This window comes from Ambystoma mexicanum, chromosome 8 (genome assembly GCF_040938575.1).
Source record: "Ambystoma mexicanum isolate Mex_15411 chromosome 8, UKY_AmexF1_1, whole genome shotgun sequence".
In the NCBI taxonomy this organism is placed as follows: domain Eukaryota; kingdom Metazoa; phylum Chordata; class Amphibia; order Caudata; family Ambystomatidae; genus Ambystoma; species Ambystoma mexicanum.
The window spans coordinates 294,811,667-294,827,889 of NC_090929.1; the positions used below are offsets into that span (position 1 = coordinate 294,811,667).

At 46.2% G+C, this 16,223-nt stretch overlaps 1 protein-coding gene across 2 annotated transcripts in view; it reads right to left on the bottom strand.

Annotated features, from left to right (window-relative positions):
- The window catches only part of LOC138471851 (collagen alpha-1(II) chain-like), a 1,536,387-nt gene that overhangs the window by 469,348 nt on the left and 1,050,816 nt on the right, over positions 1 to 16,223 (bottom strand). For both annotated transcript variants that reach the window (XM_069609694.1, XM_069609695.1), the window contains 3 exons: positions 9,698 to 9,751; positions 9,535 to 9,579; positions 7,568 to 7,621 (listed from right to left, as the gene is read on the bottom strand). In XM_069609694.1, coding sequence (XP_069465795.1) covers positions 7,568 to 7,621; positions 9,535 to 9,579; positions 9,698 to 9,751 — 153 coding nt within the window. The remainder of the gene's footprint in view (positions 1 to 7,567; positions 7,622 to 9,534; positions 9,580 to 9,697; positions 9,752 to 16,223) is intronic.

Below are 16,223 nucleotides of genomic sequence, written 5' to 3' on the forward strand. Positions count from 1 at the left end.
CTAAACGGCCTTTCACTGTTCAGTGTGTGCTCCAGTGTTGTAAGGCCAAGTTACTAGGATTTTGTTTACAAGTGCCAAAGAAAGAAGATTTGTGTGACACTCGTGCATGGGACAAGACATCCTGAGTTATGGGTGCGAGCGCAGCGAACCTATTGAAAACAGTGAAAGTTGCTTTCCTTTTGGAAAGATGTCGAGTTTCAGTAACTGTACAAATATATGTATTTAGTTTTAGGTACTTAGTTAGGGATTTGCAGTTAAAGCGCTTTGGGTTGCAACGCTCTGTATGAAGAAACTGTTAAGTTCAAGCTTGTGAAGTGAAAGAGTTAAATTGTTTCTCACGCGCGCCTCTCAGCAAGCCAGTGTGCGTTTTATAACTGGAAATAATTGTCAAAGTCTGCCTCACTCAGAATCTGATGAGCAAGTCCGTTGGATAATAAGTATAGTATTGTTGGACGACCTAACTGTCCGGTTGTTCAGTGACAGTGGAATTTGACTCTGCGTAGCTTTTAGGCAAGTGCACATTTACGAGGAGGAAACCGCTACGTTTCGTCTCGCTTCGTGTCTGCCCAAGGTTTCCCGACAATTCGCAAGGCAGGCATGCACGAAAGAATGTAATACTGTTTTCTCAAATTAAACATACGAATCTGGCTAATAGCATGCATGCGCGAAGGTTGAAAAGTAGCGTTTTCATACATTTTCAGTGCGGATCAGTTTATTTCCAGTCTGTTTGTTTAAACAGCTTGCAAGAAGTGTTCATTTGTTCTTATTGAGTTCAAGACGCTCAGAAACAGCATTAAAGACTTCAACTTCTGTACTTAAATCAACGAACTACTAGTTCAGCTCTGATGAAAGTATGAAAAATGTCATTTCAAGTTCGGGGGAACAGACTTTGGATTGGTTATCCTCATAATTTATTCAAGGATATTCAACTGTGGTTCAGCTCTTCTTAAGTTCAAATTCTGAAAAGACATTTTATGAAGTTACGTTTTTGGAAAACATATCAACGCAGTGCAGTTTTCCATCAATAAATTAATGAACTATTTTCAAGTCCTCTCTGCATCTCGCTGAGGATAACAGGTATAACATATTCTAGGGGTACCAGGGATGTTAGGAGTTTTAGAATTATTTTAATCTATTTTCTTATTTTTTCACTTCCTGCAGATTGGTGCCTTTAACAGAAGGCCCAAATCTATGTTCTTGTTTATTTTCTCCACTTCCCCTTTCCCATGGAGTACTTGGGATTTCAGTTGTTCCTTGACTCAGTTGTTGACCACACTTTTGTGGGAGACTGTGGGGTTTAGCAGCTTCCACGGACAAGAGCCTACAGGACTGAACACCTGGCTCTAGTAATCTTTGTCACTGCGGTCCTCTTCCTCATCTCAGTGTTATGAATTCGCCAGTGGTATACGTGGCTCTTCCAAGTCTCAGTATTTCCACTAAAGGAGATGTTGCTCAAGTCAACCCTACTCTTCTTCACATCCTTGTTAGGTCCAGGGGCTTAAGGGTTTGACTTTCATGTGGGCTGACAGGGTATTTTGGGTCACTAAACCTTTTAAACTATATCTCTTGTGTGACTTTGGTTTAGGCCTTAACCCATGTGTTCAGTGTAGGTTAACTATTCCTAGCCAAGATGGAGGATGTGACTCTGCGCACTGATGGTCTTCAGTAAGAATAAAGGCAGTTTTTTTAACATTCCAAACTGCCTTTCATTAGTCACTGTCCAAGAGGCAGTTCATGTTTAAGAAATCTCTTTCAAGTTAGGCCCAAGACTGCCTCCAGCAGGTTTTGGCTTTTTGAAATTCAGGAGGAAGCAAACAGAAGAACTGGAGTCCGGAGGAAAGAGATACTGTGAGGAAGAAAGCAGCTTCTGCGACTGGAGGCAGCTAAATTCATTATACGTTTTTTGTTCTGTAATTGCGACGTGTTAGTTTCTTTAGAAAACTATAATTAAGAATTCGACTAAAAATAATTTAAGGAGAAAGATGTTAGAAAGAAGTTTCATAAAGAGTGACTATTTACTTCAGGCAGTGTGCAAATTTTCATTTGCTGGCAGTGAGTGGAAGCCGGAGGTAGCCAGGCAACATATCTACATCGCCGCCTGCTTGTTTCGTAAACCATCGCATATTTCTTTATTTCTTTATTAATTGTTCACTTGATAAGCATTTATACAGAAAGCAAATACAGGGTCAAAGCGTCCACAGGGCAACAGGGAGGGGAAAGGGGATGATAGACAATGTAATTACAATAATGTTCAATAATTAAATACAACAATTCTAAGAAGAGACGATGAGAGGGGAAGACAACCTACTACGCCTTGTGAGTGTTCAGAATGTGCAAGTGCAGAGGGGAGAGGGGTATGGTATAGGTGCCGTGGTGTTCATGGAGAGCAGTAGGTGAAGTGCTATGAAGAAGGTAAGTGCAACCTCCATTGGTGGAGGGTGAGCCGAGGCAAGTGCAGAGGATAGACAGCAGCTGGGATGATAAGATGTGGGAGGTCAGGGCCCTGAGGATGCATAAGGGCCCAGCACACCAATCAAGCTACTCTGCGATTAGCAGGGGAGAGACAGAAGGAAGGAAGAGGCAAAGAGGAAGGTCTTGAGGCTTTTCTGGAAATTAAGGACGTGCTGCTCAAGACAAAGAAGGAGGGTGAGGCTGTTCCAAAGTACAGAGCCCGCTGAGGAAAGCGACCAACCACCTGCCCTCTGTTTAGAAAACTGCTTTATACACAGGGAGTTGGTGCCAGAGGAACGCAGGTGTGTAGAGGGGGGATATTTTGTCAGAAAGAGTTGCAGATAGAGTGGTCCCTGTTACCTAACAAGCCTTGTGGATGACGCAGAGACATTTTAATTTAATCTGTGCTGCGACCGGGAGCCAGTGAAGAGTTTGTAGGGCAGGAGAGATGCTGTTGCTGGGCTTGGGGCCAAGGATAAGCCTTGCTGCCCTATTCTGGTTTAGCTGGAGGGGGTCGCAGAGTGGACAAAGGTAGATTAAGGAGGAGGCTATTGCAATAGTCAACCCTAGAGAGAACCACAGCCCGGGTAACAGTGAGTCTTTTGGGAAAGGTGAGGAAAGGTAGAATTCTTTCAGAAGGAAAAGCTGAAAGTGGGACTTCTTGGCAATGTCCTGAGTATGAGGGAGGAAGGAGGGAGAGGAGTCGAAGGTGACTCAGAGGTTTCTGGCTTCCAAGGAGGGAGCGGGGGAGAGCCCGTGGAAGAAGGTCAGAGTGAACGGAAGAAGTCAGGTGCAGGGGTCCCAATAGGAATTATCTCTGTTTTGCTGGCACTGAGGCAGCTGTCATTAGAAGTAAACAAGGCCTGGATGGCTGAGAGGCAGTCAGGGATGATGGAGGGTGAAAGGGCGTCTGCAGAAAGTTTGAAGAAGAGTTGTGTGTAATCAGCATAGCACTGGAAGTTATGGGAGAAGGAGCAAATGAGGCGTGCTAACAGAATAAGGTAGATGTTAAAGAGCCAAGGCGAAAGAATGGAGCCCTGGGTGACGCCTCAGGTGGAGAAGGAAGTAGGGGAGGAGAAGGTGCCCAGTATGACTTTTGAGGAGCTGTCAGTTAGGAAGGAGGTTAGCCAGTCCATTGCCTGCTCTGAGATACCAATGGTGTCATGGAGCCTTTGTATGAGGACAGGGTGGTTCACTGTGTCAAAAGAAGAAGCAAGATCAAGGAGGATGCGGACAGCAGAGAAGTTGGAATCAAGGGATGTGAGCAGCTCTTCACGGGTGTTCAGAAGTGCAGTTTCTGTGCCTCTGGATGCTCATAATCCAGATTGATGGTCGTGAAGACCGCCAACAAGTTCAGTGTGAATCCAGATTGATGGTCGTGAAGACCGCCAACAAGTTCAGTGTGAAACTTAAGTTGGGGCAGGACCAACTTCTCAAGCAGTTTCCCCAGGAAAGGGGTGATGTAGACACGGCGATAGTTGGCTGGGCAGGAAGGGTCTGCTGACAGTGTTTTAAGGAGGGGGCGCACAAGGGAGTGCTTGACGGAGGACGGAAAAGAACCAGTAGCAAAGGAGTGTTTACAAAAATCAACGGGAGCAGGGGTGAGAGAGGAAATGTTGTCCTTGATGGTTCTGGATGAGCAAGGGGCAACCTGTTTGGAGAGACCTTCATGGAGTTGACAGCTCTGGTGATGTCTTCCGGAGAGACAGGTGCGAAGGAGGAAGGAGGAGGGTGAGTGGTCAGGGTAGAAAAGGGGGGGGAGATGGGCTGGGAGATTGTGTGACAAGGCTGTTCAGTATGTCCTAGGTTTTGGAGGTGAAGTGAGTGGTGAGTACTTTGCAAAGAACCTGGGAAGGAGTAGGGGCAGAGGATACTGGATACGGGTTGGCAAGTTCCCTGCACATTTTGAAGAGTTCAGCCATGTTGGTGGACGCGCCAGATACTCGTGCCTGAATGTAGACCCCTTTTTGGCATGGATAGAAAGCCTTTAATGCCTTTGTAGAATGCGGCAGGCCAGTTGGAGGGTGTACCTGAAGTTTGCCACTTACGTTCTGCAGCCCTGTACTTATGCATTCCAGTTGCCGGTGAAATGAAAGTTCTTTCGCGGCTTATGTAGGGACTGAGCATGGCAGCAGGAAGGAAGGCTATGTGAGGAAGATCAAGCCCGGGGACCTGAATGCGTGACTTGTGCAGTGACAGAGCTTCAACAAGAAGCGATTGGGATAGTAGGACCCCCTAGAGGGCTCCCGTAGGTAATGCACGCATGCAGAAATAGTTTTATTTTCTTTTGACTCACTTATCGTTCTCGATGCGTGGTTAGCGCACAAGTCTATGGGAGTTAAATCTCACTTGCTGGGATCTGCTATTGAGCTAATTTAAAAGGGGTCAAGTCAGAGAGTTTTCAACTCCTGGAATGAAACATCAGTTATTTGTTGTTGCATATCAGTGCAGATGTGCTAACTGTTTCTTAAAGACTAGTACATCTAAAATTCAGATTAGGAAGGCCTTCACTCAGTTTTAAAAGAGTGTCCTTGAAGGCTATTTTTGATAAGAAGGTAGTTAAAACTAGTTATTTCATGCTTAGCAGTTGCAGAGGGAACTCAGGTACAGTGTAAAAAAGCTAGGGGAAGAAGAGAGGGGGGGCTATGTAAATTAAGAATGTGCAAGCTAATGTGTTCCTTCTTGTCCTCATGCAGATAGCCTCCAGAGTCAAGGACAGGAATCTGAACCATTTGTTATTTTATCCACTTCCCCTTTTCCTTGGGGGTGTTTCGCGTTGAGCCGGTTTGAACAAAGGTTGAGGGTGCAACACCTTGGAGGGACTGTGGCGCTCAGCAGCTCCTGAGGACATCTTGTGAATACATTGACCTGACAATATGAAAGGCCAAACACTTTTAGTTCTCTCGAGCTGTCATGAACCCAACTGAGCACACTATGGATACCCTGGGGAAAATGATCAAGGATGTGAGAGAGGAGATTAGGGCGTCCCATAGTTAGAATGTAGGTTTAGGGTAGACATTAGAGGAGTTAAGTTAAAGGTGACCCATTTTCAGGAGGCTTCCAGTTCCAGGTCTTTTGAAGCTTGGTTTAGGGAGATGCAGGAACCCCCAGTTTTGCAGAGGGAAGATCAAGGAAGAAATGTTGCAGAAGTCAAGGGGGCATTAGGGGGTTTAAGGATGTTCTTTATGTCTGTACCTCAGGCCCCACTTGAAGGGTTTGGAGGGTTTCTGAAGTGGTTTAGAACACTTATGACTTAATGTGAGTTGCATTTTTTGAGTAGATTCGAAGTGTTTGCGTCAGAAGCAGCTACGGTCACTTTTATATTGTCTCACTTGTCCGGTGAGGCTGCCACATGGGCTGGGTTGTTAGTTAGCCAGCGACATGCAGCCTAAAGGGATTTTCAGCTTTTCCAAATGGAGTTTAGAAAAATGTTTGACGGGCGACAGGTTATGCTGGAGGTGGATGGGAGCTCTTGGAGTTTAAGCAGGGAAGTCGAGATTTAATCAGCTACATTACACACTTTAAGGTGCTGATTCGTGGAATTATTTGCGCCGAAAACAGGGATTTGTGCACCATTCTGCCCGCAAATCCCTGTTTAACGAATGGGGATTTGCGGCTTAATGGCGCACAAATCCCCGTTTTTCAGCGCAAATAATTCCATGAATCAGCCCTTAAATCTTTAGTTCTTGAGAGTGGATTCATCAGTTTAAAGATTGTAAGAGGTACCATTTTTTACTGTGTATCCTTTCTTTGCATTGTTTATTGGGTGTTTCTGTTAGGGAATAATTCCCTGTCTATAGATATAATTCCCTAAAGATGTTTCTGTATTGGGGGTTGGGCATGCTCAAACTGAGACCCAGCCCCTCGCCATCTAAAATCCTCCAGAAACAAGAAGCAAAAGATCCCTTGTATTTCATTTGAGTGGCTGATGTTGTAGCCATTTTATACTCACATCCAAAAATGTAAGCTGTCCGAATGAGTATGTATGGTTTATGGTTAAAAACATTTGAACGTTAGGGTGAGTGTTGTGGACAGTGATGTGAGCACCAAGCCATGTGTCTGCGATGTATTTAGAGATGTACACATACGACCCTTTTATCACATACTTGTATGTTAAATATAGAGATCTCTGTTATAGTTCTGAAATGCTCTGTGATGTAAAGCAAAGCAGACAGGAACACTCATTGGTGCTATTTGCCCCCTCTCCCACTCTCAGAGGTATTTTGAAAGAGTACAATAAGAGTGTACCAGACTGCCCATCTTGGAATTATAACCTTCTATCAGAAAATAATTCATATGGTTAGTTTAGTATTGCCCCTTGCGAAATACAAGTGTGGTGGTATGAACAGATCATCTGCAACACAGGGTCAGTGGGCCCTCAGACCTCCCACAGGCTGGTCACACCGCAGTATGCCAGGACAGACAGTTTGAAACCGCGTTCAGGCAAGGTCTTCCCTAAAAGCAGCTGACAGAAGAACCATTTACTTGGGCAGCAGATGGGTTTTCACATTAGATTTCTTCTGTAAAGTACTTGAATTACATTGTAATGAAACCAGCTTAATTTATATAGCAGTGATTTATTGATAATGAGGAGGGGTTTTGTTGCACGACACAGAGGTGTAGTTTGGGAGTGACATGTTCCAGTCGGGGGGTGAGGGCGCGTATTCTAGTGTTTTGCTTTGGGCACCAAGTTGGCTAGAAATTGCCCCGCCTTTGACATGACTCATTCCATATTCCTGGTACTCTTTTCTGTCATAAAGAGCTCTGAGCAAACAAAAGTCTCTTCCAGACAACGATCTACAGCAAGTCCTTACAAGTAAACCTATGAGAATAACTTCCTTATTTCATTCTCTCTATTACACCAGGACAGGCACAGAAAGAGAAAATAAGAGACACAGTAGGAACAGATATTACAAGAAGGAGCATTTAGAAGGAAAGCGATAGGAGACAAATTTTGAAAGAGGAGGGTCTGGCTGGGATACAGAAGAACAAGATTAACATATGAGAAGATAGCATGAGAGAGGGGCAGTACAAAAAGGAACAAAGAGGGGGCAGAGGGGCAATAGCAGTGGAGGAAGAAATACAATAATGACTTTCCTAAACATAGAGAGCGTACCTGCAGCCCCCTTGGTCCAACAGGTCCGCGCAGCCCTTGTAATCCATGAGGGCCCTATAAAGGGAGAAGAAGTGGTTACTGAACATGTTATTTGGATAACATAAGATATTACTCCAGTTCAGAGTACACCAACGTCTGTGAGACATGCAGTTCGATTAACCAAATCTCTATTTTGTGACACCCAACACTCTTCAGCATGATCACTGATTTTCCCACAGCATTGGGAAAGAGTGCACTGGAAATTAATAGGGGCTCAACCCGGAAGCTCCACATGAATCAATAATCTCCTGCATTAGCAATGAGAGGCCTCACAAAGCATTATCGAAGACCAGAGTGAAGGTGCTCTAATGAAATTAATTACAAATAGGCCAGAGAGGAAGGGCAGGTAGAATGAGTTTCTGCATAGCGCATTCAATACTCAGGAGGGGTGGGTGGATATCTATAGCAATACAATGAATGATATGATGTAAAGAAAGGGCAAGCCATGGTTCACATCCACAGGAATCAGCCAGGATGGAATAATTGCTCTGAAAGAATGTCATGCAATGAGGGAGGCAAAGCCATGCACTCATGCACTGTGTGTGCAGCAGAGGAAGGGCAGCATATATGTAGTCATTCCTAAAAGTGATCTATTGAGAGTAAGGGAAGGAGAGTTGGATTAATCCACAAAATAGTGGTCACAGTTGAAAGAAAATGTGAAGTCGATAAAATTCTTTTGCATCAAGGATCATGTTCAAGTGCACAGACTAGAATAAAAGGGAAGTATGGGTGTGCGCATGCCCTGGGTGAGATATGTGGCTAAATAAAAAGAGGGTGGGGGTCATTCCGAGTATTGGCGGTAGGGGGTTAACGGCACTGGTAAGGATGCCGGTGCCGTTAACCCCAAACAGCCACATTCCGAGGTCCCTTATCGGGTCCCACCAGGAGCGGCTAATCTGACCAGCCGTCCTTAGCGGGACCCGTTAAGGGACCATGGAGCTAATAACGGGCCCACAATTTGCGGGCCCGTTATTAGCTCCTTCCCCATTCGCATTGAGCACTATAGGGGCTCGAATGGGAATGGGGAATGGTTTTCAGAATGGGGACCTACGGGGTCCTCCAAGGTTGGAATGACCCGGTAAGTCCCCATTCTGAGAACCCGGACACAGGTTTGGAGGCTTCCTCCAAACTCGTAATGACGCCTGGTGTCTTACTGCACATAATGAGGTCTGAGGCAAAATGCAGTGTCAGAATAGATGCATTTAATCATAATTGAATATGGATATTAGAATACATGATAGGGTGGACTCGGTGGATTCTAGATTACTAGGCTATCTTGGGTCGAATGTACACTTGTAACAGATATAATACAGCACAGTAGGATATCTAGGGCATAATGTAAGTATTACACAAGTTGTGTAAGATGTCTAAAGCAAATGGAAGGATGAAATAACTGTACAATAGCTCACCACTTTGTCCAGGGGAGCATAGAAGGTCTTAACACATGCATTACAGCACAGTAAGAGATATGGGATAGATTTAAAGACGTGTTATAGCACATCATGATAATAATAATTAATAATAATAATAACAATAATAATTATTATGCTTTGGACAGATGGAAAGGTCCGAATATATATGATAAGTCAGAGTGATGAGTGGTGGAAAGAGTTTGATCGGAGAATGATAGTTTGGCCGTGGTGGAAACCATCATCGGAGGAGAGAGATAGTAAGGTATGGAATAAAGCTTGGTAGTGTGTGAAAGGAAGTGGGTGGCTTAATGCAACATTGAATAAAGGACCAGCACGAAGGATGCATTGGCAGTAGCAAGGAAGGCAGCCATCTACAATGCTTTCCTCTGCTTCCTTTCATAGTAAATGGGTAACATGCACTGTGTGACATCCCTGGAAGACAGGCACAGCATCCCATGCCTGTGGGGCCAGTGTGGCATTGGAATCCCATGCAACAGTTTTCACAATATTACATACCTGTGGACCCCTGGGACCTGGCAGACCTGTAGGGCCCAACTCCCCCTAGAAGAAAAAACGTATTTTAACATTAAGACGAAGATTGGGGTTTCTGTAAAAGAGAACCGTTTTTATACCATATCCCTTTATCCCCCACTCAGGAAGCATAAAGGATCCAGCGTACCTGGGAGCCATTCACGCCTTGCTCTCCTACATTGCCAGGTTGTCCAACGTCACCCTGCACAAAACAGAAAGGACCAGTTTAAAAATGCATTTTGAAAAGCCAAAGCTCTAACCAGACAAAACCAGCAGGATCTGCTTATATGACCAGACGCTTAATACACCAAAGCCAGAGACCCACTACAGACCATTTCCATTGATGAATATGGCACACAACACTTGATACCTTCACAGTCAGACCATCTCCAAAACTCTCAACAGATGTTTATAGAAGATGGTGCTGCGACATGGTGGAACACATTCTTTGTCATAAAAATGTTGACCAATTTTTATTTTTTTTTAACTAGGAACTACACCTCCCCATCCTTGTCCTGTAGTTCCATTTATCACTTCCTCCTATCTGCAACCCATGATGTCACGTCCGGTACAGGTGCCGCAGCCGCTTTCTTTTCTGCTCTTCAGCAAACATAAGTAGCATTTTGTATGCAGAGCACTGTGTGACACTAGATACATTGCTATTGTAAAGTTTATACATGGTTTAGATAACGTCTCATTGTGAATGAGCTTGTGTCTGGAAATGCGCAAGCGAATCTGCACAGTGCATGCAGCGTGTTATTTTTTCCTAAAACGTTAGGATTACCGAGATAGGTGCGTGGCGCACAGACATATCGATTTGCTCCCGTGCGCACGTTCGCAACAGCGAGAGAAACTCAGACAGCGGGTGGAATCCGTGGGCTCTTGTGCTCACTTTGGGAGACCCGCCCGCTCCTCTCTCAAAGGTACATTGGGAACTTCGCGTTCGAGCCGCGACTGCGAGGGCACCCGTATCTCGGGGGCGATAGAGGATAACGCGCCTGCGCAACTCCGCGTCCATTGTGGGGAAGGAAACGCAGCGCGCGCACAAAGCCTCCAGTACTGCAAGCTCCGTGGAGAGCATTTCTGTAATACATTAAAACGTCCATGATTCTTCTAATGTCAGCTCCCGCTTATAAAATCAGCGGAGCCGAGCGCACAGCAGCATCCGGCCAAGAGCTGAGTGACATTGCAATGCACAGCTGCAGAGAGCTATTAAGAGAAGATTGAGACTCCTTAGTGAATTAGGGTGACCAGATTTTTCACACAAAAAACCCCGGACAGGCCATAGACATAAAAGTAGGACTAACAAATAAAAATACAAATGTAGTCCTACTTCTACGTTGCTGGCCTGTTGCGGGGGCCGGGGGGCACAGAGGGGGTGTGCTCACATGCACACCCCTCTTATTGGAGGAAAGTGGCTGGGAGGGAAAGGGAGAGGAAATGGGGGCCTGAAATGCTTTTCACGCCTCCATTCGCACATTTAGAGTTGCGCCAGGACCCTATTTCGGGATTTCGAAATCGGGTCCCGGAAAAAACAGGGATCTTGGGCACCCACCTTTGAAAACCCCAGATGGGGTTTGCAAAATGAAAAAACTCCCGGTACCCCGGGATGGGCGGCGATTTTCCCGGACTGTCCCGGGAAAACCGGGACGTCTGGTCACTCTATAGTGAATGCAGTATCCCGAGGGGTTAAGCCCTTACAAGACAGACTCGACACACTGGAAGCTGTGCTTGGGAAGAGCAAGGAGCAAAAGAGCGTACCCCAAGACGCACACTGACATAAAGGAGAAAGAGCAGGGGAGAAATTCGGCTCGGAAGAGGAAACACTCTTCAACTCCCCCGAGCCATGACAATGGGGGGAAACTGAGTACCCCTGAGGCGACAGATGCATTTCAGAAACAGAAAGAGGCCTTCATGAAGAGGTTGATAGTGCCGCACCTACAACCCCCGCCCCAAGGGGAAGAGAAAATGAGAAGCAGACACAGACTCCAACACGTCCGTGGTGACGATAAAGGAGAACAACACCGGAGAGGCCGACCGAGAAATGACCGACATGCTTGACCCTAATGCGATCACGCACTCAAGGTCCACAGACTGGCAGCCCTCTCCTAGAGTGGTCAAGAGCGTTTTTGCCAGGACTGGATGCTACAGAGGGCCTGCGGTCAGTCAGCACGACTCTGACCGCAGATCTCAGGGCTCGAGGGCCCAATACTTGGAGTCTAGAGAACAGGACTCCTTTACCGTGAGAAGGAGATCCAATCGAGGTCGCAGAGGACGAGGGTACTGGAGATGCCCGTCGGCACAACAGTTGAGAGTGCGAGAAGGGTATTTCCCGCCAGTGGGGGGGGAATGACAGCTGAGTGTATAAATGCACGGCGCAAACTGTCAAACAATGTCTGGGTCTTGTAGACAGTGATAGGGTTCAGGCTAGATTTCATCTCAAAACCCAAGCAAACGAGGGCCCCAACCAAGATTGTACTTTCATATGGGGAAGAGGGTATCCTCCAGGAGGAGCTAAGGCAGCTCATGCGCAAGGGAGCAATAGAGCCAGCGACTATAGGGGGAACAAAGTTTATCAGCAACATGTTCCTGGTTCACAGGGAAGAGAAGGTCAAGCCGGTGATAAATCTAAAGAGCCTCAACAAGTGGAATGCCTACAGGCGCTTCAAGATGGAAGGCATTCACCTCCTCAGAGACATCCTCAGGAAGGGGGATTAGCTAGTGAGGATAGACCTGAAGGATGTGTACATTACAGTTCCAGTGGTGCCAGAGGACCGCCCTTTCATGTGCCTCATGTGGGGAGAGCAAGCATGGCAATTCAAAACACTGCCGTTCAGCCTCTCCTCTGCCTCATGGGCATTTAGCATGCTCAGGAAACCAGTGGCAGCAGCGGCCAGGGAGAGGGGCATTCGAATGATAGTTTACCTCAACAACATACTAGTTCTAGCAGTGAACAAGGTGACGTTACGGAATCAGGAGCAATGGCTGCAGAATATGATAGAGTCACTAGGGTTACTCATCAATCAGGAAAAATCAGAACTGGCTCCCACAAGAAGGATGATCTTCCCGGGATTAGTAGTGGATACAAGGAAAGCGACGCTGGAGCTACCAGCGCAGAAAAGGAGGGAGACCAAGAAGGAGATTGCGGCATGTTTCAGAAAGGAGCTGATACCGATCAGGAGTTTGGCAAGGATAGTAGGCCTCTTGGCATTCTCCATCCAAGCCATAATTCCATGGCCCTTGCATTACAGAGCTCTGCAAAGACTGCAGATAAGGCATTTTCAACAGGGCTTGCGGTATCACAAACTGGTTCCCCTAGACCAGGAGAATAGGACCGAGCTGGACTGGTGGATCCAAAACATGGAAGCCTGGAACGCCCGAGTCATCTTCGGAGGCATCCCAGATCTGATCATAGAGTCAGACGCCAGCAGATCTGGTTGGGGCGCCAGGTGCGGTCTTCCAATGCAGGAAGGAAGTGGAGTCCAGAAGAGCTAAGTCTTCACATAAACTGTCTAGAACTCTTGGCAGGGTCTTTTTTGCGATCAAGACGTTCACGAGAGACAGAGTGAACTGCTGCATCCGCCTAAAAATGGACAACGTGTCTGTGGTGAGATACATAAACCATCTAAGAGGAATGAGATCCAAGATGCTAGCGGAACTAGCAAAGGGCTTCTAGCACTACTGTCTGGTAATGCAGTTGTCGATCACAGCAGAGTATCTGCTTGGAGAAAAGAACACGGTGGAAGACTGGAACTTCAGGTATCTGCAGGACTCCAGTGACTGAAAGTTCCAGAGGGAGGTTTTCAGGAAGATAGAGGGGCTTTGGTGCCCTCTGGACATCAATCTATTTGCCTCCAAGCTAAACACACAGAGTCCCATGTTCTTCAGCTGGAGGTTAGTTCCAGAAGCACTTGGAGCAAATGCTATTCTGCATCACTGGGAGGGAACCAGACATTACGCATTCCCTCTGTTCATGGTGATAGCGAGAGTTTTGGCGAAGATTTGCAGTGAACAAGCAGAGATAGTGCTGGTTAGCCCTTGCCTGGAAGTCCCAAGCGTGGTTTCCAGTTCAGATGGAACTTTCCTCAGATTTTCCAATGACTCTTCCTCAGAATCAGGACCTGCTAGGGGATCCCAGAGGTCAGTGTCATCCTCTGAGGATGGTGAACACCGTTCCTCTGATAGCCTGCAAGGTATCGGAAATAAATGGAGTTTGACAGGCATTTCAGAAAACAGTGCCCAGCCTATCACGGAGTCCTGGGCTCAATCTACGCTTAGGAGCTATGACACAGTGTGGGACAAGTGGGTGTGCTGGTGCCGAAAGCACCACATTCATCCTGTTTCTTCACCTGCAGTTCATGTGTTTCATTATTTTGTCTTTCTAGTGGAACGTGGCAAAGCACTCAGGATACTAGGCGTGGATAGATCTGCAATCCCAGCCAGACACACAGTAGTGGACGGGAAACCGGTAGGGGAACATCCAGCGGTAGTACGGCTCCTAAAAGGAGTGACGTTTCGAGCACTGCCGACGCCCAAGTATGCTTACCCGTGGGACGTCAACGATGTCCTTGCGGGGTTCCTTAGCTGGCCGGCTAACACATATTTGTGCCTACAGCAGCGGTCAAACAAGCTAGCTATTCTGTTATTTATGGTATCCTGTAGGAGATTGTCAAGATGTGAGGGCCCTAGAAGTAGACAGGAAGTTGTTCCCCCCTGATGGGTTGGCATTTAACGTGGTGAAGAGGACACAGCTAACTCCAGGGTTATTTCCTATTTGTATTTGCTGGATCAGCCTAAGCTGCATGTGACGTCTTGTATTAAGAATTATGAGAGTAGGCTGGCGAAGTTCAGGCCAGCGGGGGTCACCCAGCTTCTTATAGTGAAGAGAAAGCCTTTCAAGGCGGTATCTACTGCAACTATAGCCAGAGGGGTTAGGGAGATCATGGCGCATGCAGGAGTAGACCTGTCCACGTTCGGGCACATTCTGTAAGAGGGGCGATGGCCTCCAAAGCGTTCACTGTAGGGGCCAGCTTGCAGGATATATTGCGAGCAGCCGACTGTTCCAATGACTCCTCCTTCAGGCTGTTCTATTTAAAGCTAGTGGCCTCAGTGGCAGTGCCGGCAGTGCAACGCTTTGAACAAGCATAATGCTCTCCTCCGGTCTTGACAAAGAATGAAGATAACCGAAGCTTAATGCAGAGGGAGTCTTGATTCTATTAAAGACACAGAGGTGAGCATTATTCCCACCCTTCATACGCAGCAATTGTAAAGATGCAGTGTTCATGTGATAAACTGAGCTGTGTGGCCAGCTGGGTATTGCTGCCCTGATCTGTGGTTTTCTTACTATTCAGGAGATGACCAGAAGAATGACAGATGCTGCCAATAGCAGAGGGAGCAGGTGCAGATCCTGGTAGGAGCGTTTGGGAGATGATTGGGCACGCGACAGACGGTTCAGAGTGGTGTTTTCTTGCTTGGCCAGCGTCTCAGTTGCCCCAGAGACAGTTTGTTTGTGGTCCAGTTTCCTTCAGGGAAAGTTTGTGCAAGAGTGACAGTTCACAACATCTAAGAAGAGGAAGGCACATGTACCGGATGTGACATCACAGGGTGCAGATAGAAGGAAGTGATATATGAAACTACAGGATACGTTCCCGGTATTAAACAAAATGGTTTACATTTTTATGAAATTTGTATACGTTTTGTATACGTTTAGAAATTGCTGGAGAGTTAGAATGAAAGGAAGTTGAAGCATAATGCTCACCTCCATGTCTTTAATAGAATCAAGACTCCCTGTGCTGTAAACTTGGGTAATCTCCATTAACTGCCACTGGTGCCAGCAGTAGAAGTGTACCAAAAAAAGTTGTGGAAATGTGACGCCAGTGGGGGACAGAGTAGGCAGGAAGGGAGCAATGTTCAACACAACAAGGGTTGCAGCAATGCTGGTTGACAAACAATTGAGTTGAAACAGATTTCAATTTAGTTTTAACTGCTATTGGGTGGTAAAGTGGATAAGTAGGATTTGACATCACAAAGAACAGCTCAAGAATGGTGAACATGGTTGCAAAAACTAGTAGAAATGTTAACAGTCAAAAATAAAAGTAGTGGAATGCCGCTCCCGACCGTTCTCGCTCACTTTGACCACTGACTTTAATCCTTTTCATGTTTAGTGGCCTTTTTCTATTTTATACTGAACTTTACTGTCTGGTGATTATGGGACTCAAGTAACCAAATAAAACCACTGGGCACTTTTACCCAAAAGCAAGTACCAGGCCCAACACTACCCTTGTGGTGATCTTTAGGTCTGATGTCTGAGATGCTCTACAGCACAGAAGGTCCCTGCTTCTAGCCGTCAGATATGCTCTGATAGCCAACAGCCTGATTAATGTTTCTCACTAACTGTGCCTCCTGGCTAGTTGCCACCTTGACAAAAGCTTCTATGAATTTAATCTCATCTGTCTTTCCATTGATCCAATTACTTTGCACTATTCCTCTAAGAATTATTGTTGGTTTCCTGACTGTTGACATAACAAGGATTAGCACTACCTCCTTGCCCCATCCGATTCTGTCTAAATAGAAGATATACTAGCCCTTGTTGTGGCCAATGCACCAAACTCTCCTAATACCAACAATGTCCAATCACTATCTGGGGATTATGGGCTTGAAGGCTCTTCCTAGAT